This window comes from Poromitra crassiceps (assembly GCF_964638095.1).
Source record: "Poromitra crassiceps genome assembly, chromosome: 5".
Taxonomy (NCBI): Eukaryota; Metazoa; Chordata; class Actinopteri; order Beryciformes; family Melamphaidae; genus Poromitra; species Poromitra crassiceps.
The window spans coordinates 65,825,479-65,852,084 of record NC_139642.1 but is presented as its reverse complement, the minus strand read 5'-3'; the positions used below and the strand labels follow the sequence as shown (position 1 = coordinate 65,852,084).

Below are 26,606 nucleotides of genomic sequence, written 5' to 3'. Positions count from 1 at the left end.
GTGTGTGTGTGTGTGTGTGTGTGTATGTTAACTTACTTTACCATAAATGTAGCGATCATGTCAAACCAGATACAATGACTTTCCTGGACGGCAGTACTGTAGCACTTTAAGGCTACCTCCCCACCCCAGCTGCTCCTCTCACTGAGCCCTGCCCAGCAGAACAGTGGCTCTCTGGTTTCTGCCCAACACTAATTGCAATACACAGTGGAGATCATCAATGAAGACGTCCACATGGTAATAAAGGGCTTGGCTGGAGCAGAAGAAGAGGCTGGAGCAGAAGAAGAGAGAGAGAACAGGTAAGACACTGGAACACATTCATATGCTCATAATAAAGTAGTGCATGAGACCTGTTGCGACACATTGAGTAATATCTATCTGAGCATAAATGATGCATTTAGCATTATGACATTATTGTTAGCTGTGAGTTGCTGAGTTAATACAAAGTGAACGGCTTCAGCACTTCCTCTGAACTCATTCAATCATGGTTTGGACAAGATCGCTCTGTTCCGTATCCACTGTTGCTAGACAGAGGGGTCAACTCAGTTCAGACGAATGCCTTGAGTATGTGTCTGGTTATCATTGCTGTGGAGTGTGTGTGTGTGTGTGTGTGTGTGTGTGTGTGTGTGTGTGTGTGTGTGTGTGTGTGTGTGTGTGTGTGTGTGTGTGCGTTAAAATGAAATAATCTTACTCAGGGGTGTAGTGGTAAACACAGGTGGGTATTAAACTATCCAACGTGAGTGGTTTGCGTTTTCCCAGCATGCACCTTGTTTGCCCTCATTGATGAAAAGAGTTGATGTGAAAATAGGTGAGTAAACTCTTTGCCTCATCTCAAAGAGGTGTTAAAGCTCCACTACACCCCTGATCTAACTCATCCACACTTCCTGTAAACGGCTCAGTCCCGATATTGATTCCCTGTGTTCAAGCGTCTGAAGGGAACAGCATTATGCATGTACTCTAAGCTGCCTTTGTCATGATGAAAAGGACTTACAGCATGAACCAAATGGCCCTTAAGTGCCTCCCTCATCAATTGTACTAACGGCTGTTTTATTTCCCCATCCTTTCCAGTCTGGCTTTCTCTCGGCTGACACAGAAGCAAAATGTACGTCTCAGTGGCTCTGCTCTTCCTAATAGGTACGCTAAATTCAGATTACAGAGAAGAGAAATTGTGCTGTATTTTAAATAAATGGCTGTATTTGGAGCTCATGGTGGATAGGGGGCGCTGGTGGGTTTGCTGTATGAAGGCTTTAGGGATAGATTGATTTGAGGAGTTTCAGGATGACATGGTTTTGGCCTTTGCTGCTGCCTCCATAACGAGCTCATCAATCAGCAGAAGCAGCCATAATCACATTTGGGACATTGGATTAGATGACAGGGCTGCAGGCACACATGGCTCTCTCTCTCTCTCTCTCTCTCACACACATGGCTCTCTCTCTCTCTCTCTCTCTCTCACACACATGGCTATCTCTCTCTCTCTCTCTCTCTCTCTCTCTCTCTCTCTCTCTCTCTCTCTCTCACACATGGCTCTCTCTCTCTCTCTCTCTCTCTCTCTCTCTCTCAGTATTATTCACTTGTTTTTCTGTTCTTTTCATTTGTTTCATCTGTATTTCTGTTTGGCTTTAGATTAGCTTTACACTGAGCACTATGTTCTATTGCGATCAGGCGGATAGCCACCTTTTAGTAAATAATCATATATATACTGCTGATATGTTGGAGGTCCCCCTGACCAGACAAAAACATAAACATCTTTATGTTTTCATTTAAACAAAATATAACCCCCAAATAATTGATGGGTTGCAATTGAGAGTTTTAGTGTCCCATGATCATCTAGTACAGTAGTACAGTGCGCATTTAAAGATTAAAGAGGAAAATAGTGTGTGCACACTAGCTGTAGCTGATAACACGTGTGTGTGTGTGTGTGTGTGTGTGTGTGTGTGTGTGTGTGTGTGTGTGTGTGTGTGTGTGTGTGTGTGTGTGTGTGTGTGTGTGTGTGTGTGTGTGTGTGTGTGTGTGTGTGTGTGTGTGTGTGTGGTTTCTATATCTAATTTCAGGTGTGAGTTCTGCAAAGAAGCAAGGGGATTTCGGCATTCTCACTGCTTGCATCACTGAAGACAACAGCCTCAGGTTCAATCTGCATTCTACTCACTAACAGAGACCATTTACACCTGGCATTAATATGCGTTTTCTGTGATCAGATTGCAATCAGATACTGCTGGACTACAGTAGCCTGATTTCATTTACACCTGGCATTAACATATTGCAATCAGTCTTCAATGTGTCTTGGGGGCGTTTACACCTGTACTTTCAAGTGGTCAAGCACTATCTGATTGCAATCTGATCACAGTAAACGCATGTTAGTGCCAGGTGTAAATGGCCTCTCAGAGCTCTGTCTGACATACTCACATTCTACTCACTAACAGAGACACTATGTCTGACATACTCACATGACATACACACATTCTACTCACTAACAGAGACACTATGTCTGACATACTCACATGACATACACACATTCTACTCACTAACAGAGACACTATGTCTGACATACTCACATGATATACACACATTCTACTCACTAACAGAGACACTGTGTCTGACATACTCACATGACATACACACATTCTACTCACTAACAGAGACACTATGTCTGACATACTCACATGACATACACACATTCTACTCACTAACAGAGACACTATGTCTGACATACTCACATGATATACACACATTCTACTCACTAACAGAGACACTATGTCTGACATACTCACATGATATACACACATTCTACTCACTAACAGAGACACTGTGTCTGACATACTCACATGACATACACACATTCTACTCACTAACAGAGACACTATGTCTGACATACTCACATGACATACACACATTCTACTCACTAACAGATACACTATGTCTGACATACTCACATGATATACACACATTCTACTCACTAACAGATACACTATGTCTGACATACTCACATGACATACACACATTCTACTCACTAACAGAGACACTGTGTCTGACATACTCACATGACATACACACATTCTACTCACTAACAGAGACACTATGTCTGACATACTCACATGATATACACACATTCTACTCACTAACAGAGACACTATGTCTGACATACTCACATGATATACACACATTCTACTCACTAACAGAGACACTATGTCTGACATACTCACATGACATACACACATTCTACTCACTAACAGAGACACTATGTCTGACATACTCACATGACATACACACATTCTACTCACTAACAGAGACACTATGTCTGACATACTCACATGACATACACACATTCTACTCACTAACAGAGACACTATGTCTGACATACTCACATGATATACACACATTCTACTCACTAACAGAGACACTATGTCTGACATACTCACATGACATACACACATTCTACTCACTAACAGAGACACTATGTCTGACATACTCACATGATATACACACATTCTACTCACTAACAGAGACACTATGTCTGACATACTCACATGATATACACACATTCTACTCACTAACAGAGACACTATGTCTGACATACTCACATGACATACACACATTCTACTCACTAACAGAGACACTATGTCTGACATACTCACATGATATACACACATTCTACTCACTAACAGAGACACTATGTCTGACATACTCACATGACATACACACATTCTACTCACTAACAGAGACACTATGTCTGACATACTCACATGACATACACACATTCTACTCACTAACAGAGACACTATGTCTGACATACTCACATGACATACACACATTCTACTCACTAACAGAGACACTATGTCTGACATACTCACATGATATACACACATTCTACTCACTAACAGAGACACTATGTCTGACATACTCACATGACATACACACATTCTACTCACTAACAGAGACACTATGTCTGACATACTCACATGACATACACACATTCTACTCACTAACAGAGACACTATGTCTGACATACTCACATGATATACACACATTCTACTCACTAACAGAGACACTATGTCTGACATACTCACATGACATACACACATTCTACTCACTAACAGAGACACTATGTCTGACATACTCACATGATATACACACATTCTACTCACTAACAGAGACACTGTGTCTGACATACTCACATGACATACACACATTCTACTCACTAACAGAGACACTATGTCTGACATACTCACATGACATACACACATTCTACTCACTAACAGAGACACTATGTCTGACATACTCACATGATATACACACATTCTACTCACTAACAGAGACACTATGTCTGACATACTCACATGATATACACACATTCTACTCACTAACAGAGACACTATGTCTGACATACTCACATGATATACACACATTCTACTCACTAACAGAGACACTATGTCTGACATACTCACATGACATACACACATTCTACTCACTAACAGAGACACTATGTCTGACATACTCACATGATATACACACATTCTACTCACTAACAGAGACACTATGTCTGACATACTCACATGACATACACACATTCTACTCACTAACAGAGACACTATGTCTGACATACTCACATGACATACACACATTCTACTCACTAACAGAGACACTATGTCTGACATACTCACATGATATACACACATTCTACTCACTAACAGAGACACTATGTCTGACATACTCACATGATATACACACATTCTACTCACTAACAGAGACACTATGTCTGACATACTCACATGATATACACACATTCTACTCACTAACAGAGACACTATGTCTGACATACTCACATGATATACACACATTCTACTCACTAACAGAGACACTATGTCTGACATACTCACATGATATACACACATTCTACTCACTAACAGAGACACTATGTCTGACATACTCACATGACATACACACATTCTACTCACTAACAGAGACACTATGTCTGACATACTCACATGATATACACACATTCTACTCACTAACAGAGACACTATGTCTGACATACTCACATGATATACACACATTCTACTCACTAACAGAGACACTATGTCTGACATACTCACATGATATACACACATTCTACTCACTAACAGAGACACTATGTCTGACATACTCACATGATATACACACATTCTACTCACTAACAGAGACACTATGTCTGACATACTCACATGATATACACACATTCTACTCACTAACAGAGACACTATGTCTGACATACTCACATGACATACACACATTCTACTCACTAACAGAGACACTATGTCTGACATACTCACATGATATACACACATTCTACTCACTAACAGATACACTATGTCTGACATACTCACATTATATACACACATTCTACTCACTAACAGAGACACTATGTCTGACATACTCACATGATATACACACATTCTACTCACTAACAGAGACACTATGTCTGACATACTCACATGACATACACACATTCTACTCACTAACAGAGACACTATGTCTGACATACTCACATGACATACACACATTCTACTCACTAACAGAGACACTATGTCTGACATACTCACATGACATACACACATTCTACTCACTAACAGAGACACTATGTCTGACATACTCACATGACATACACACATTCTACTCACTAACAGAGACACTATGTCTGACATACTCACATGACATACACACATTCTACTCACTAACAGAGACACTATGTCTGACATACTCACATGATATACACACATTCTACTCACTAACAGAGACACTATGTCTGACATACTCACATGATATACACACATTCTACTCACTAACAGAGACACTATGTCTGACATACTCACATGATATACACACATTCTACTCACTAACAGAGACACTATGTCTGACATACTCACATGATATACACACATTCTACTCACTAACAGAGACACTATGTCTGACATACTCACATGAACATACACACATTCTACTCACTAACAGAGACACTATGTCTGACATACTCACATGACATACACACATTCTACTCACTAACAGAGACACTATGTCTGACATACTCACATGACATACACACATTCTACTCACTAACAGAGACACTATGTCTGACATACTCACATGATATACACACATTCTACTCACTAACAGAGACACTATGTCTGACATACTCACATGATATACACACATTCTACTCACTAACAGAGACACTATGTCTGACATACTCACATGACATACACACATTCTACTCACTAACAGAGACACTATGTCTGACATACTCACATGATATACACACATTCTACTCACTAACAGAGACACTATGTCTGACATACTCACATGATATACACACATTCTACTCACTAACAGAGACACTATGTCTGACATACTCACATGATATACACACATTCTACTCACTAACAGAGACACTATGTCTGACATACTCACATGACATACACACATTCTACTCACTAACAGAGACACTATGTCTGACATACTCACATGACATACACACATTCTACTCACTAACAGAGACACTATGTCTGACATACTCACATGATATACACACATTCTACTCACTAACAGAGACACTATGTCTGACATACTCACATGATATACACACATTCTACTCACTAACAGAGACACTATGTCTGACATACTCACATGACATACACACATTCTACTCACTAACAGAGACACTATGTCTGACATACTCACATGACATACACACATTCTACTCACTAACAGAGACACTATGTCTGACATACTCACATGACATACACACATTCTACTCACTAACAGAGACACTATGTCTGACATACTCACATGATATACACACATTCTACTCACTAACAGAGACACTATGTCTGACATACTCACATGACATACGCACATTCTACTCACTAACAGAGACACTATGTCTGACATACTCACATGATATACACACATTCTACTCACTAACAGAGACACTATGTCTGACATACTCACATGATATACACACATTCTACTCACTAACAGAGACACTATGTCTGACATACTCACATGATATACACACATTCTACTCACTAACAGAGACACTGTGTCTGACATACTCACATGACATACACACATTCTACTCACTAACAGAGACACTGTGTCTGACATACTCACATGACATACACACATTCTACTCACTAACAGAGACACTATGTCTGACATACTCACATGACATACACACATTCTACTCACTAACAGAGACACTATGTCTGACATACTCACATGACATACACACATTCTACTCACTAACAGAGACACTATGTCTGACATACTCACATGATATACACACATTCTACGTACTCACTAACAGAGACACTATGTCTGACATACTCACATGACATACACACATTCTACTCACTAACAGAGACACTATGTCTGACATACTCACATGACATACACACATTCTACTCACTAACAGAGACACTATGTCTGACATACTCACATGATATACACACATTCTACTCACTAACAGAGACACTATGTCTGACATACTCACATGATATACACACATTCTACTCACTAACAGAGACACTATGTCTGACATACTCACATGATATACACACATTCTACTCACTAACAGAGACACTATGTCTGACATACTCACATGATATACACACATTCTACTCACTAACAGAGACACTATGTCTGACATACTCACATGACATACACACATTCTACTCACTAACAGAGACACTATGTCTGACATACTCACATGATATACACACATTCTACTCACTAACAGAGACACTATGTCTGACATACTCACATGACATACACACATTCTACTCACTAACAGAGACACTATGTCTGACATACTCACATGACATACACACATTCTACTCACTAACAGAGACACTATGTCTGACATACTCACATGATATACACACATTCTACTCACTAACAGAGACACTATGTCTGACATACTCACATGACATACACACATTCTACTCACTAACAGAGACACTATGTCTGACATACTCACATGATATACACACATTCTACTCACTAACAGAGACACTATGTCTGACATACTCACATGATATACACACATTCTACTCACTAACAGAGACACTATGTCTGACATACTCACATGACATACACACATTCTACTCACTAACAGAGACACTATGTCTGACATACTCACATGATATACACACATTCTACTCACTAACAGAGACACTATGTCTGACATACTCACATGATATACACACATTCTACTCACTAACAGAGACACTATGTCTGACATACTCACATGACATACACACATTCTACTCACTAACAGAGACACTGTGTCTGACATACTCACATGACATACACACATTCTACTCACTAACAGAGACACTATGTCTGACATACTCACATGATATACACACATTCTACTCACTAACAGAGACACTATGTCTGACATACTCACATGATATACACACATTCTACTCACTAACAGAGACACTATGTCTGACATACTCACATGATATACACACATTCTACTCACTAACAGAGACACTATGTCTGACATACTCACATGATATACACACATTCTACTCACTAACAGAGACACTATGTCTGACATACTCACATGACATACACACATTCTACTCACTAACAGAGACACTATGTCTGACATACTCACATGATATACACACATTCTACTCACTAACAGAGACACTATGTCTGACATACTCACATGACATACACACATTCTACTCACTAACAGAGACACTATGTCTGACATACTCACATGATATACACACATTCTACTCACTAACAGAGACACTGTGTCTGACATACTCACATGATATACACACATTCTACTCACTAACAGAGACACTATGTCTGACATACTCACATGATATACACACATTCTACTCACTAACAGAGACACTATGTCTGACATACTCACATGACATACACACATTCTACTCACTAACAGAGACACTATGTCTGACATACTCACATGATTTACACACATTCTACTCACTAACAGAGACACTATGTCTGACATACTCACATGACATACACACATTCTACTCACTAACAGAGACACTATGTCTGACATACTCACATGATATACACACATTCTACTCACTAACAGAGACACTATGTCTGACATACTCACATGACATACACACATTCTACTCACTAACAGAGACACTATGTCTGACATACTCACATGACATACACACATTCTACTCACTAACAGAGACACTATGTCTGACATACTCACATGACATACACACATTCTACTCACTAACAGAGACACTATGTCTGACATACTCACATGACATACACACATTCTACTCACTAACAGAGACACTATGTCTGACATACTCACATGATATACACACATTCTACTCACTAACAGAGACACTATGTCTGACATACTCACATGACATACACACATTCTACTCACTAACAGAGACACTATGTCTGACATACTCACATGATATACACACATTCTACTCACTAACAGAGACACTGTGTCTGACATACTCACATGATATACACACATTCTACTCACTAACAGAGACACTATGTCTGACATACTCACATGATATACACACATTCTACTCACTAACAGAGACACTATGTCTGACATACTCACATGACATACACACATTCTACTCACTAACAGAGACACTATGTCTGACATACTCACATGATATACACACATTCTACTCACTAACAGAGACACTATGTCTGACATACTCACATGACATACACACATTCTACTCACTAACAGAGACACTATGTCTGACATACTCACATGATATACACACATTCTACTCACTAACAGAGACACTATGTCTGACATACTCACATGACATACACACATTCTACTCACTAACAGAGACACTATGTCTGACATACTCACATGACATACACACATTCTACTCACTAACAGAGACACTATGTCTGACATACTCACATGACATACACACATTCTACTCACTAACAGAGACACTATGTCTGACATACTCACATGACATACACACATTCTACTCACTAACAGAGACACTATGTCTGACATACTCACATGATATACACACATTCTACTCACTAACAGAGACACTATGTCTGACATACTCACATGACATACACACATTCTACTCACTAACAGAGACACTATGTCTGACATACTCACATGACATACACACATTCTACTCACTAACAGAGACACTATGTCTGACATACTCACATGACATACACACATTCTACTCACTAACAGAGACACTATGTCTGACATACTCACATGATATACACACATTCTACTCACTAACAGAGACACTATGTCTGACATACTCACATTATATACACACATTCTACTCACTAACAGAGACACTATGTCTGACATACTCACATGACATACACACATTCTACTCACTAACAGAGACACTATGTCTGACATACTCACATGACATACACACATTCTACTCACTAACAGAGACACTATGTCTGACATACTCACATGATATACACACATTCTACTCACTAACAGAGACACTATGTCTGACATACTCACATGACATACACACATTCTACTCACTAACAGAGACACTATGTCTGACATACTCACATGACATACACACATTCTACTCACTAACAGAGACACTATGTCTGACATACTCACATGACATACACACATTCTACTCACTAACAGAGACACTATGTCTGACATACTCACATGATATACACACATTCTACTCACTAACAGAGACACTATGTCTGACATACTCACATGATATACACACATTCTACTCACTAACAGAGACACTATGTCTGACATACTCACATGACATACACACATTCTACTCACTAACAGAGACACTATGTCTGACATACTCACATGATATACACACATTCTACTCACTAACAGAGACACTATGTCTGACATACTCACATGATATACACACATTCTACTCACTAACAGAGACACTATGTCTGACATACTCACATGACATACACACATTCTACTCACTAACAGAGACACTATGTCTGACATACTCACATGATATACACACATTCTACTCACTAACAGAGACACTATGTCTGACATACTCACATGACATACACACATTCTACTCACTAACAGAGACACTATGTCTGACATACTCACATGACATACACACATTCTACTCACTAACAGAGACACTATGTCTGACATACTCACATGATATACACACATTCTACTCACTAACAGAGACACTATGTCTGACATACTCACATGACATACACACATTCTACTCACTAACAGAGACACTATGTCTGACATACTCACATGATATACACACATTCTACTCACTAACAGAGACACTATGTCTGACATACTCACATGATATACACACATTCTACTCACTAACAGAGACACTATGTCTGACATACTCACATGATATACACACATTCTACTCACTAACAGAGACACTATGTCTGACATACTCACATGACATACACACATTCTACTCACTAACAGAGACACTATGTCTGACATACTCACATGATATACACACATTCTACTCACTAACAGAGACACTATGTCTGACATACTCACATGACATACACACATTCTACTCACTAACAGAGACACTATGTCTGACATACTCACATGATATACACACATTCTACTCACTAACAGAGACACTATGTCTGACATACTCACATGACATACACACATTCTACTCACTAACAGAGACACTATGTCTGACATACTCACATGACATACACACATTCTACTCACTAACAGAGACACTATGTCTGACATACTCACATGACATACCACACATTCTACTCACTAACAGAGACACTATGTCTGACATACTCACATGACATACACACATTCTACTCACTAACAGAGACACTATGTCTGACATACTCACATGATATACACACATTCTACTCACTAACAGAGACACTATGTCTGACATACTCACATGACATACACACATTCTACTCACTAACAGAGACACTATGTCTGACATACTCACATGACATACACACATTCTACTCACTAACAGAGACACTATGTCTGACATACTCACATGACATACACACATTCTACTCACTAACAGAGACACTATGTCTGACATACTCACATGATATACACACATTCTACTCACTAACAGAGACACTATGTCTGACATACTCACATTATATACACACATTCTACTCACTAACAGAGACACTATGTCTGACATACTCACATTATATACACACATTCTACTCACTAACAGAGACACTATGTCTGACATACTCACATGACATACACACATTCTACTCACTAACAGAGACACTATGTCTGACATACTCACATGACATACACACATTCTACTCACTAACAGAGACACTATGTCTGACATACTCACATGATATACACACATTCTACTCACTAACAGAGACACTATGTCTGACATACTCACATGACATACACACATTCTACTCACTAACAGAGACACTATGTCTGACATACTCACATGACATACACACATTCTACTCACTAACAGAGACACTATGTCTGACATACTCACATGATATACACACATTCTACTCACTAACAGACACTATGTCTGACATACTCACATGATATACACACATTCTACTCACTAACAGAGACACTATGTCTGACATACTCACATGACATACACACATTCTACTCACTAACAGAGACACTATGTCTGACATACTCACATGATATACACACATTCTACTCACTAACAGAGACACTATGTCTGACATACTCACATGACATACACACATTCTACTCACTAACAGAGACACTATGTCTGACATACTCACATGATATACACACATTCTACTCACTAACAGAGACACTATGTCTGACATACTCACATGACATACACACATTCTACTCACTAACAGAGACACTATGTCTGACATACTCACATGCAGTCATGATCATTCATACTACAGCATCCCTGGTATGTCTTTTGCTTTTTGTGACTTAAAAAATAAACCACGAGAATATTTCCGATCATTTGAAGGTTGAACTGCTCTTACGCACGGTGTGACGGCTCTCCGCCCTTCGACTGTGAGTTCAAGATGCCGAATGGCTCCCTGCCAGCCGAGGCAACGGTGGAAGCATGTCAGGTGTACCTCCCCGGCCATCCTGCGCAGCATGCTAACGACACCAAGGTCTACATCTGCATACTGACGCGAAAGGGCCGGAGGGAAGAGAAGAACATCACTATAGACTACAAGATACCCACTGGGAAAAGTCAGTGTGCACTATTTCATTGTACAGTAGCCTATACAGTCAATGACAACATTCAATGCAGCCACTTTCAATTGTAGAGTCTCAGTGCAGAATTCACATTTTGAACAACTTGGTTATTGCCGTATTTTGACCGACTTTGTGTGATACGGCGTAGTGTAGTGGTTTACACTGAGGCGTAGTGTAGTGGTTTACACTGACAAGGTTTTGAGCAGGTAAATGATGTCTTTGTCACTGCGTAGTGTAGTGGTTTACACTGACAAGGTTTTGAGCTGGTAAATGATGTCTTTGTCACTGCTTGCTTTTCCTTTGGCCTTTCATCATGTATCACACATCATGTATCACACATCATGTATCATGTATGTAAACCAGCTCAGTGGCGTTGTGGTCTAAGTGTCCGCCCTGAGACTGGGAGGTCGTGAGTTCGATCCCCGGGCCGAGTCATACCAAAGACTCAAAAATGGGACCCATTTGCCTCCCTGCTTGGCACTCAGCATCAAAGGGTTGGAATCGCGGCAAAATCCCATAGGCAGAAACAGTGAAGAACCAGGAAGTCCGGGACTTCCGCGTTCCAACTACAAAAATAGGTCATCCCTGGGGCTCTCTCTCTATTTGCTACTTACCAATGATGATGTTAATTGGTAGAGTTCTTTCTCAGCACAATCCATGCTGTTCCTCAATAGTAGCTCTGGAAAGCTGGGAAGAAACGAATGCAAGGTCATTATACATTATACTTATACTATACTATACTATACTATACTATACTATACTATACATCACTTAAGGACTTACTGGACATTTACATGGACTGTCTAAAAGGTCTTTTACTTTGCACTCTATAATTTATCATTTGAAGATTGTCTGTCTGTCTGCTAATCTTCCTCTTTGCCCACAGACCACATCAAGCCCTGCCCTGCCACCACAGGCTTGCTGCTGCATGGAGCTCCAACCTTACTGTGGCCTGTGCTCATCCTGGCCCTCTTCACACACAGCCAGACAGTCTGAACCCAGACTGCATACCCTCTTCACACACAGCCAGACAGTCTGAACCCAGACTGCATACCCTCTTCACACACAGCCAGACAGTCTGAACCCAGACTACATACCCTCTTCACACACAGCCAGACAGTCTGAACCCAGACTGCATACCCTCTTCACACACAGCCAGACAGTCTGAACCCAGACTACATGCCCTCTTCACACACAGCCAGACAGTCTGAACCCAGACTGCATACCCTCTTCACACACAGCCAGACAGTCTGAAACCCCAGACAGTCTGAACACAGACTACATACCCTCTTCACACACAGCCAGACAGTCTGAACCCAGACTGCATACCCTCTTCACACACAGCCAGACAGTCTGAACCCAGACTGCATACCCTCTTCACACACAGCCAGACAGTCTGAACCCAGACTACATGCCCTCTTCACACACAGCCAGACAGTCTGAACCCAGACTACATACCCTCTTCACACACAGCCAGACAGTCTGAACCCAGACTACATACCCTCTTCACACACAGTCTGTTTTTAATGGAAATTGAAATGTCACTGATCTCATCAATTGTGAGTTAAGTTACAGCTCGTTAGCATCGTGTATGATCAGCTAATCATGACTATATTCTTGTTAACATGTGTGATGAAGCTGACTTGCATTTTGTAATTGTTGTATTTGGATTGGAGTTGTATAGCATTCACACTTGTCATTAACTCATTGAGTGCCAGCCACTTTTGGAGAACGGACGCTCCCAGTGCCAGAGTTTCAGAGCGTTTTCAGTGATTTCTCGAGGCCCACAGAATATTGTGTGATATTACTATGTAAACACCGAACACGCAAAAAGAACGATGAGTCTCTCTTCTATCAACAGCAAAAACAGGTTTATTGATATCATTTTCCGTTCTTTAGTTATCAGCCGGAGAAGATAGCTTGATTTAACCAAAAACAGCCGTTTTTTTCTAGAAGCTGAGATAATGAGCCTTTTGTGAAATTAAACATTTCATGCACATCACTGACTGAAGCTAATATTTTCTGATGTAGTCACACCTCAAAAATAATTCCTTCAATAGAACAGCGAAAACCAAGGAATTTTGTTTGGCAAAACAATATTTTTTAGCTGCAACCAGCAGCGCTGGCCCCTGCGTGCGCTGCTGGTTGCAGCTTCTTGCTGGTCTTGATTTACTGCTGGTGGGCATCAGATATTCTAGCTTGCGTTTGCCAATCCTGTCCTGCTGTCTGGGTCAGTGTTGTATGATGCTCTGCGTGCCCCCCCCCCGCCTCAACTGCACACTCCTCCGTGTGGGAGTGTCTCTGGGGCTTTCTGCTGCGTTTGCTCTGCACTGAAAAGTCCGCTACATCCAGCTTTTTTACAGCGTTCCGCGTGTATTTGTCACCGGCTCCCATGCTTCCAGTTGAGAATAATAACAACTAATAACAAAATCATGCGGATGGGCTATCTCAGCGGACACGGAGGTGCTCAATTGTGGCAGCAGATTGGCTGCTGCAGGCACAGCTAACGTTATGCTTCATGCATATCGATGCATACGGATGCGATGCGATTTCCGTTTCCCCAACGACTTCTTCTCTGTTTTTTCCTAGCCTTTCTGTAATCTGGAGAGCACTGTCGCCACCTAATGGGTCCCTAAAATAGCTTTTACACATTCAACAGCCACCATACTTTCACAGGAGATGGATCTGGCTTTGATGCACGTCCCACCGTCAAAAAACGCAATTGACGAACATACTCGTCCTTGGCACTCTACGTTACTAAACCAATTGACGAACATACTCGTCCATGGCACTCAATGAGTTAATGTGGCCAAATGTGTCTTTGAGCATCTCCAGAAGTGGCTCGATGTTTCTTGGGTGCATTTACATGAGGATCTGATTTACATGAGGATCTGATTTACATGAGGATCTGATGCACTTTTGGATACAATCTGATCACCAAGGACATGTTTATTTCAGGTATGAAGGGCTTTCTGACACCCTTAGTATGCACGAATGTATTTTTTTCTTAATCAGTGTGTATTCTGTGTGCAACTACAATAAATGTCTGTTCCAAACGCCTAGTCTTTGTTATAGATCAGCATTACTCGAGCACTGATAGAAAGATGTCCATGTATATTCAGTTCCAATATTTATGATTTACAGAGCAGGAGTACACTAGTACTGTTAGAAAGCTGTGAAGTATTCAGTCGAGTACCAGAATGTCCTGTACTATTCCTTTGCGGGTATTTTACGACACAAGTAAAAGTAGTGGTGTAAAGACCTACTTACAGTAAGTAAAAGTAAAAAGTAGCTCATTCAGAATATAGCCCACTGTAAAAGATTTCAGTATTTTTTTCGTGGTAATATGTATCCGTAGGCTACTTTTGTACTTTTACTGAAGTACGGTTTTGAAGGCAGGACTTTTACTTAAAGGTGCGTTCACACCGACCTATTAAGGTTTTTCGCTGGCATCGAGTTTACAGTACATACAAAGTCAATGCAAACGAGCGATTGAGTGTATAGGACCCGGGGAACATAGGGATGACCCCAATATGCCAACTCGAGCGAAATTTAGCTGCCAACAGTCGCTTGCTGCTTAACGCTGATTGTCTGCCGTAACCCAGGAGTATTTATTAATTCTTGCATCGGGGGAAAACACAGTTGTGTTGTATTTCTACAGTGTGGTATTGCTACTTTATGTAAAAGATCTGACTAGTTCCTCCACTGATGTTTAATAAGCACATGATGCTTCAGTGTGTGCAGAGTTCATGCCTTGATCCCACAGTTGAGAATGCAAGGTCACATACAGGCAGCAGATCTGTTAACATGACGACTGGCTGTTTGCAACCCTTCATTCTCAGTGACATGTTTCTCCTTTCACCTTCCCCATTCAGTCAAGCTATTCCTATCCATACAATAACCTCATCATGTTTTGATCAATGTGTGTGTGTGTGTGTGTGTGTGTGTGTGTGTGTGTGTGGTAGCGAGTAGCGACAACAAGTGCTAGCCTGAGGGGGAAAACAAGTGTGAGCTATGTGCAGGAGTGGAGTGACAAGGTGCTGTGTGTATCACACACACGCGCACACACACACACAGGCACATACTGGCATGTCACTCGTTCCTCCTATCAGTCATCCCAGGGCCGGCCAGCACGTGGTGTCCATTGTTCCAGCATTCCATTCCTTCACCACCCAAAGGCCCTGTGAAGGTCAAATGTCACCCTGCATCACACTCTGGAGTGGTGATAGATATATATTATATATATTTATAAAACGGCTCTCTCAAATCAAGCAATCTGATTGGTTCACAGCCATTGTATAAATCCCATAACCCACTCCAATAACCCATGGCCATGGGTTATGAGTTGCCATGGCAACTCTCTTACTAAAAGGCTTTGGTTACCTCAAATGACAATGTAGAAAAAACAAATGGCGGAGACAGCTGTCAGATCCTTGTGAATCAATCTTCGCTTATAACTTTACTAATACTTTGCAGAAAATTATGTTTTGTACAAGAATAGACGCGGGCTAATGTCTTCTTTGCAAAAAAAAGCCTGTTAACCCCGCATTTAACCCCGTAACGTTAGTTGGTGTCGGGCTTTGCAGAAAGCTCTCAGCTTCTCAGCAAGCGCTGAGAATGCAGCGCTGCGCTCGAGCTGCGTGTCGGGCTTTCCAGAAAGCTCTCAGCTTCTCAGCAAGCTTGGAAACACACAGCCAGACTGTCTGAACCCAGACTGCATACCCTCTTCACACACAGCCAGACTGTCTGAACCCAGACTACATACCCTCTTCACACACAGCCAGACAGTCTGAACCCAGACTGCATACCCTCTTCACACACAGCCAGAAACCGTCAGTTGAAACCGTTTTATGCGGCCTCGTGGGATAACAGCTGATCAGCGGGATATATTTGCCACAACACACTGGCTCTCATGCTATATTGCTTAAATATATATATATATATATACTGTATATATATATATATAGTATACACAGACACACACAGTAGAAATGTGCACTGCACTCAGAGTGCAGGACGCACTGTGTCCTCAGATGCCTTGTCAGTAATGTGCCATGCTGAGTGTTGAGCACATGGCGATCAACAGACCGTGTGTCCTCCTGCCAGCAAATAAGACCTCAGGATTCCACAGAGTTTATGGAAACCTCGATGTTGCTCCCATAGACCCACGGTGATGATCTGAGCTACTTACAGGAGAACTCTAACCTGACACTGCTGGCGGAGTCAGGTTAGGAGAACTCCACCGAAAGTGATAATATACTTATTTTTCGACTGCGATTCCAATTCTGGCAGCGCCGCCCCCAAGTCTCTCTGATGAACAGTTGCTGAGATAATGTAGTATAGGTGTCGGTGCTATTTCGGCCATTTGGCTTCAAGAGGGGTTATGACCACAGTCTATGGTTATGACACATGTAATGAATTCAGGGCACCACTAGGTGTCTCTGTACAACAAATTGTGCCAACAGACACTGGGACCTGACATCTGGCAAATCATCTCTCTCTCATCTGATGTACCTACTGTAAGGGGGCGGGGCCCCAACGGTCTTTTATGAGCAAATGTCCAATTCAAGATGAATGATGGATCAATGTTTGACATATCCAAGGCTATGATCATCTCTCCAGGAAAGATCCAGTTTGCATTCATGGGAAGGAAAATAATTCACTTTTTGTTTTCCACTGTAAATTGTATTATACACTAAAGTACAGTAACTGGCATTTGAGGGGTTAAAATTCAGAGTAAGCATGAAATGTTGGTATGAAGTTATCAATGGATATGAACAAATAAAATAAAAATTATATATATAAAGAATAAGTATGAATATATCAATGTCCATCTGATGGTTTAGCGGCCGTCATTTTTTTTTAGCAAGGTACAGGGGTTAAGTAAATAAGGATTTTTCTAAATGTCTATGGAGAAAATGAATGGGGAACTTACTTCCAGGGCAGTGACTTCACAAAAAGTCATGTACCTGTTGAGCTCTATATATAGTGAATCAAATTAACAATTGAGACTTGGACACTAGTAAAAATGTTATTAATTTATTAAATGTTTATTTAACCAGATGAAAAGCAATTGAGATAGAATTCTCTTCTATAATGCTGACCTGATGTAGCCTCTAAATGACACATTTCAACAGGAGCAGCTAGTGGCGACGACCTCAGTGATCTTTTGTTTGAAACTAGACAAAGAAATAAGAGGATCCAGGTTCCAGCACCTCAAAACCAAGCCAAGTGCTGGATCTGAGGCTGTAGGAGTTGCGTACCTCCGTAAACTTGGAGCTGATGTAGCGGGGTAACTATATACATTAAAATCTATAAACAGTATTACCGTAACCAAGCTGAGACCAGAAAAGAAAAAAGGTGAACACACAAACACACACAGTAGACCCTTGCATGCATAAAGACTTCTCCCTCTCCCACACCACAGATAGCAATTAAATGTTTACTCTTGTGTGGATTATCATGTGCCTGTTCAAGATTCCTTTATGACGAAAAAATTTACCACAGACTGTGCAATTAAATTGTTTCTCACCTGTGTGGACTCTCATGTGTAATTCCAAGTGTGATTTATGACCAAAACATTTACCACAGACTGAGCAATTAAATTGTTCCTCACTTGTGTGGAGTATCGTGTGTTTCTTCAAGACTCCTTTATGGGCAAAACATTTACCACAGACCGAGCAAGTAAATGGTTTCTCTCCTGTGTGGGCTAGCATGTGTGCTTTCAAGCTTGTTGTACGACTAAAACATTTACCACAGACTGAGCAATTAAATTGTTTCTCTCCTGTGTGGACTATCATGTGTGTCTTCAAACTTGTTTTATAACGAAAACGTTTACCACAGACTGTGCAATTAAATTGTGTCTTGCCTGTGTGGACTATCATGTGTGACTTCAAGTTTGCTTTTTGGCCAAAACATTTACCACAGACCGAGCAAATAAATTGTTTCTCTCCTGTGTGGACTATCATGTGTCTTTTCAAACTTGTTTTACGACCAAAAGCTTTACCACAGACTGAGCAATTAAATTGTCTCTCTCCTGTGTGGACTACCATGTGTCTCTTCAAGTATGATTCGCAACCAACTATTTTACCACAAATTGAGCAACTCAAGTGTGATTCATCTTCACTGTCTTCAGTCTCAGATTCAGAAGAGTCTGAAGTCATGTCATCACTAGTTGGTTGTAAATTAGTAGCTGGATCTAAGTTCCTGGCTGGTTCTGATACTCCACAGTCATCCCCATCAGCTTCTGTTTTCATATGTTCAGTTAAGCTGCTGGCTAGAGGCTCTGCCTCTCTGTTCTCCTCAGTTTGGCTTTGATGAAGCTGTGAGGACTGAGGTTTCTCTTCCTCATCTTCACTCTTCACAGGAACAGCAGTGAATGGGAACTTGGTGATATCAGCCTCCTCCAGCCCTTGAAACCGCTCTCCCTCCTGACTGATCCGGAGATCCTCCTGTTCCTCTTTAATGTGTGGGGGCTCTGGGTCCTCCTGAAGCTGCTCTCCCTCCTGACTGATCCGGAGATCCTCCTGTTCCTCTTTAATGTGTGGGGGCTCTGGGTCCTCCTGAAGCTGCTCTCCCTCCTGACTGATCCGGAGATCCTCCTGTTCCTCTTTAATGTGTGGGGGCTCTGGGTCCTCCTGAAGCTGCTCTCCCTCCTGACTGATCCGGAGATCCTCCTGTTCCTCTTTAATGTGTGGGGGCTCTGGGTCCTCCTGAAGCTGCTCTCCCTCCTGACTGATCCGGAGATCCTCCTGTTCCTCTTTAATGTGTGGGGGCTCTGGGTCCTCCTGAAACTGCTCTCCCTCCTGACTGATCCGGAGATCCTCCTGTTCCTCTTTAATGTGTGGGGGCTCTGGGTCCTCCTGAAACTGCTCTCCCTCCTGACTGATCCGGAGATCCTCCTGTTCCTCTTTAATGTGTGGGGGCTCTGGGTCCTCCTGAAACTGCTCTCCCTCCTGAATGATCCGGAGATCCTCCTGTTCCTCCTTTATTTTCATTTTCACAGTGACAGGAACTTTTCCTGCTGAGCTCCGGTTTCTCCGAGTTGACGTCACAGCCACATCAAAATGGCAACTTGCATCGTTAATGATAATCACAGAATTATTATAAAGACGTTTGTTGACGTTTTAACACACAATTTGAGGTCTTAATTATGTAATGTCAACGTTTCATATGCGTTTGTCATCTGTGTTTCGCTCTTTGTGAAATTCAGCATTCCGCATGTTCGGTTAGCATTGTTCGCTAGTAGATAGCTACCATGCTAACGCGGGTTGCTATAGCAACAATTTGATTTACCCCCCGAGCGGGAGGTGCAGCGTGAAAGAAAATCTGTCCAGGCCGGAGGTTCCGTGTTAAAACTTACGGCGGTCCGAGTTGTCTTGAATGCGGTATGACCAACTTTATCCTCCAAAGCTCCAACAGCTTCACAGCTAACGTTTAGCTTCACAGCTAGTATTAGCTTCACAGCTAAACCATTCACCGGAGTCCCATAAGAGAGGAGCTTCTTCTTCCTCTCAGAGTTAAACGGAGCCCCGGGTCCAGTTTATATATTCGTGATAATATCATGATCCGCACATACAAGTCTTGTGTTTGTAAATTAAACTTCAGTACCGAGGATATAACCGTGAAATAATACGCTACTGCTACTCTTTCAAGAACGTGGCCAAAGAAACGTGGCTAGCTGCCTTCTTCTTCTTTGGTGTTTTATGGCGGTTGGCAAGCCAACTTAAAGGTGCATTACCGCCACCAACTGGACTGGAGTGTAGAACAGGAGATTATGAAACAGCTACAGTAGCCTTAGATTCGTATATCTAAACAATTTATTTTAGAAACTTGATGATAGGCCCTACATGCATTTGCATTTTGCCTGCTGTTTTTGCTAAAAGACCTGAACATGAAAGGTCTTGTTGTTTTGCCTTCCGCAGTGACTGAACAAGTTAATTTCTCTCTGTATTACAGTAGTAGGCTATACACTCAACAGTTTCTGGTTGGCTATGGCTACATGTAGCCTAAGCATTTTCTGTTTGGGTAGGCTACTTGCCTATTTTATGTAGGCTAAAGTATAATTAAGAGCTGTATGACCTATTCCTGATGATACTTTCTCCCCTTCGCCAGCCCACCCAGCCCCAACATGCCTTTGTATGTTAGGCATCTTGTGCGGTACGCACACTCGATTCCTGGGCTCGCCCGCTGCGCGGCCTCGCTAGCTTGTGGAAATGCTCATTGGTGATGAGCATTTGAAATGAAATTGTCAAATAAGATCATTCATTCATTCATTCATTCACGGTCTGGGACAAGCCGGACTGAATTTTATTTCAAGACCAATTGAGAGCACACCTGCAGTAGCCTGGGTAAACCCAGCCTCCACGTGACCTGCGAAACTCGCATAATATCTGGTGCATTACGGAAACTCGCATATCTGGTCGCAGCTATTTCAAATTCGTGATTGTTTATTTTTTACTGTGTGATGATTGAATCTAAAAAAAACCTCAAAGGCAAACATAGGATAACTTAACTCACTGATGACATCACTTATGTCACTTGGTGATGTCACTCAAGGAGTCACTGATTTGATGACATCGTGACCTAATGCATCATGCTAGCTTGTCAGGAAGGCGGCTAAATAATGCTCAGAAGCGAGGGAAAAACTGGCATGGCCACTTTCAAAGGGGTCCCTTGACCTCGTCTCACCACAAGATTATTTTACCTGTTCTATTTGAATATTTCTGCATACTGGGGGCACTAATATATATATATATATATATAGCAATTGCAATTGTGATGTCACCAGTGATGTCACTCGAGCAGTGGTGATGTCATCAGTGATTATGTCATCAGTGATGTGACTCAAGCAATTGGATGTCATCGGTGATGACATCAGGGATGATGTCATCTGTGATTATGTAATCAGGGATGATGGCATCAGTGCTGTAACTCCGATGTCTGTTCTGATGTCATTGGTGATGATGACATCAGTGATGTCACTTGCGCAAGATGATGTCATCAGTGACATAATCATAACATAAGATTATGACATTAAAAAATATAATATTATCATTATTATTGCTGCCTGTCAGACAACTGCGACCTTCGGATTGTCTGACATCCTACTAGAAAAAGTGCACTGGAGTGTCACTCAATGTCGGAGTTCCGACTTGAAAACGGGTGGGAGGGATCTCCCCCAACTAGAAGGGGAATCAGTTGTCTGACATCACACAACAATTCGCAACCATGGAGTATGTAGTCCACAGTATGAAGCCTAAAATAAAATGTATAATGGAATCTGTTACCTTATGTGCCGTTGTCACTCTTCATTTTCGTTTATATGCAAGGAGGGTGCTCTGCTCATTGTTAAGCTGTCTTGCTACTTGCCAAACAAAAAAACGTTTGTCGGAGTTTGTTGTTTGTGTTTTGCCTTTGGGCACTGGAACGCTTTGAAGGTGTGGGGGGGGGGTGGGACTTTTCCACTGGGAAAAACCCACGTCCCAGTTGTCTGGAAGGCAGCATATGACATCATAACATCATAACATCATAAAATTATGACTTCATCAGTGATTCATGCATACATGTCTGCCTGTATGTATGTCTGTCTGTGACATCATCATGATATAAATCACTGATGATGTCATAGACATTGTGACAATGTCAGTGATGTCATAGACTGAATTGTGATGTCATCAGTGATGTCATGAATCCTCCCCTGCTGAGGTTATAAAAGCGACAACTTTTGCTCACAGCCGAGCCAACTCACTCGATTGCCTCGAAGCACGCAAAACTTCTAATATAATTGTTCGATCCCTTTTCCACTTCACTGAGAGACAAAATGGCTTCCAGATCAGAGGAGGATCTCTCCTGTCCTGTCTGCCGTGACATCTTTAAAGATCCTGTCCTCCTGTCATGTAGCCACAGCTTCTGTAAAGCCTGTCTGCATAGCTGGTGGACAGGGAGACGAATACATGACTGTCCACTCTGTAAGAACATATCTTCACAGAGTGAACCACCTCGTAATTTGGCATTGAAGAACCTGAGTGAGGCTTTCTTACTGGAGAGATGTGAGCTTCTCTGCAGTCTGCACTCTGAGAAACTCAAGTTCTTCTGTTTGGACCATCAGCAGCCAGTGTGCCTCGTCTGTCTGCATTCAGAAACACACACCGACCACAAATTCAGACCCATCGATGAAGCTGCACGGCCTCACAAGGAGGAACTCCAGACATCACTGAAGCCATTAAAGGAGAAACTGAAGCTCTTTAATAAAGTTAAAGGAAACTGTGATCAAACAGCAGAACACATTAAGATTCAGGCCCGACACACACAGAGGCAGATTAAGGAGGAATTTAAGAAGCTTCAGCAGTTTCTACAAGAGGAAGAGGAGGCCAGGATCACTGCACTGATGAAGGAAGAGGGCCAGAAGAGTCAGGCCAAGGAGAAGATTGAGGGTCTTAGCAGAGAGATAGCAGCTCTTTCAGACACAGTCAGAGCCACACAGAAGGAGCTGAGAGCTGAAGATGTCTCGTTGCTGCAGAACTACAAGGCTACAGTGGAAAGAGTACAGCGCTGCCTTCTGGAGGATCCACAGCTGGTCTCAGGAGCTCTGATAGACAAGGCCAAGCACCTGGGCAACCTGAGCTTCACAATCTGGGACAAGATGAAGGAGATGGTCTCTTACACTCCTGTGATTCTGGACCCCAACACTGCCCAGCCAGAACTGATCCTGTCTGAAGATCTGACCAGTGTCAGATGTGGAGTGAGACAGCAGCTTCCTGAAAACCCAGAGAGGTTTGATTGGTACCGCTCCTCTGTCCTGGGCCCTGAAGGCTTTAACTCAGGAACTCACAGCTGGGATGTTGAGGTAGGAGACAGTACCGTCTGGGAACTGGGTGTGGCAGCAGAGTCTGCCCAGAAGAAGAGAGGCAGACTGTCTGGATTATGGACAATAGAGTTCTTTAACGGTAAATGCACATGTGTATTTAGGGAGATAGGGAGCATGCTGGCATGCTCCCTATCAGATCCAGCTGCTGATCTCCTCGTGAAGAAGAAGATCCAGAGGGTCAGAGTGAGTCTGGACTGGAACAGAGGAAAGCTGTCATTCTCTGACCCTGATACTAACACACACATACACACCTTCACACACAGCTTCACTGATAAGGTGTTTCCTTACTTTAACACTTGGGATACTCTGAAGATTTTACCAGTGAAGGTCTCTGTAATAGTGGAACAGCAAATAGTCGGGGGGCATGTCCACCAACCAACATGCTGACCACTTGAAGCCCTGGTGCTGAGCTGAAATCGTTGTTATAGCATGCCGTGCAGCATGATGTCACATGCCGTGCAGCATGATGTCACATGGGGTCCATCCTGTCATTTTGGGTCCAGAATTCAAAACACAGCATCACACATTCTAAGCCGGCTCCATAGACTCCCATTGTAAAGGTTGAAACAAGCCTTTGAGACCATTGCACCACATCCTATCTCTATGCCCCCCACTCTCTTATCACCTTCCTATCTCTATGCCCCCACTCTCTTATCACCTTCCAATCTCTATGCCCCCCACTCTCTCTCACCTTCCTATCTCTCTGCTCCCCACTCTCACCTTCCTATCTCTATGCTCCCCACCACTGTCACTCACCTTCCTATCTCTCTGCCCCCCACTCTCTCTCACCTTCCTATCTCTCTGCTCCCCACTCTCTCTCACCTTCCTATCTCTCTGCCCCCCACTCTCTCTCACCTTCCTATCTCTCTGCTCCCCACTCTCACCTTCCTATCTCTATGCTCCCCACCACTGTCACTCACCTTCCTATCTCTCTGCTCCCCACTCTCACCTTCCTATCTCTATGCCCCCCCCACTCTCTATCACCTTCCTATCTCTATGCTCCCCACTCTCTATCACCTTCCTATCTCTATGCCCCCCCACACTCTCTCACCTTCCTATCTCTATGCCCCCCCACTCTCTATCACCTTCCTATCTCTCTGCTCCCCACTCTCACCTTCCTATCTCTCTGCTCCCCACTCTCACCTTCCTATCTCTATGCTCCCCACCACTGTCACTCACCTTCCTATCTCTATGCTCCCCACTCTCTATCACCTTCCTATCTCTATGCCCCCCCACACTCTCTCACCTTCCTATCTCTATGCCCCCCACTATCACCTTCCTATCTCTATGCCCCCACTCTCTATCACCTTCCTATCTCTATGCCCCCCACTCTCTATCACCTTCCTATCTCTATGCCCCCCACTCTCTATCACCTTCCTATCTCTATGCCCCCCCACTCTCTATCACCTTCCTATCTCTATGCCCCCCACTCTCTTATCACCTTCCAATCTCTATGCCCCCCACTCTCACCTTCCTATC

The 26,606-nt window shown here is 42.2% G+C and overlaps 1 protein-coding gene across 1 annotated transcript; it reads left to right on the top strand.

Annotated features, from left to right (window-relative positions):
- Positions 1-24,062: 24,062 nt before the first annotated feature.
- LOC310776705 (E3 ubiquitin-protein ligase TRIM35-like) lies at positions 24,063-25,514 on the top strand (the record flags this gene model as incomplete). The annotated part of the gene is made up of 1 exon (XM_083636861.1): positions 24,063-25,514. The coding sequence occupies exon 1, from the start codon at positions 24,081-24,083 to the stop codon at positions 25,512-25,514; it is 1,434 nt and encodes a 477-aa protein (XP_083492987.1). The 5' UTR covers positions 24,063-24,080.
- Positions 25,515-26,606: the final 1,092 nt, after the last annotated feature.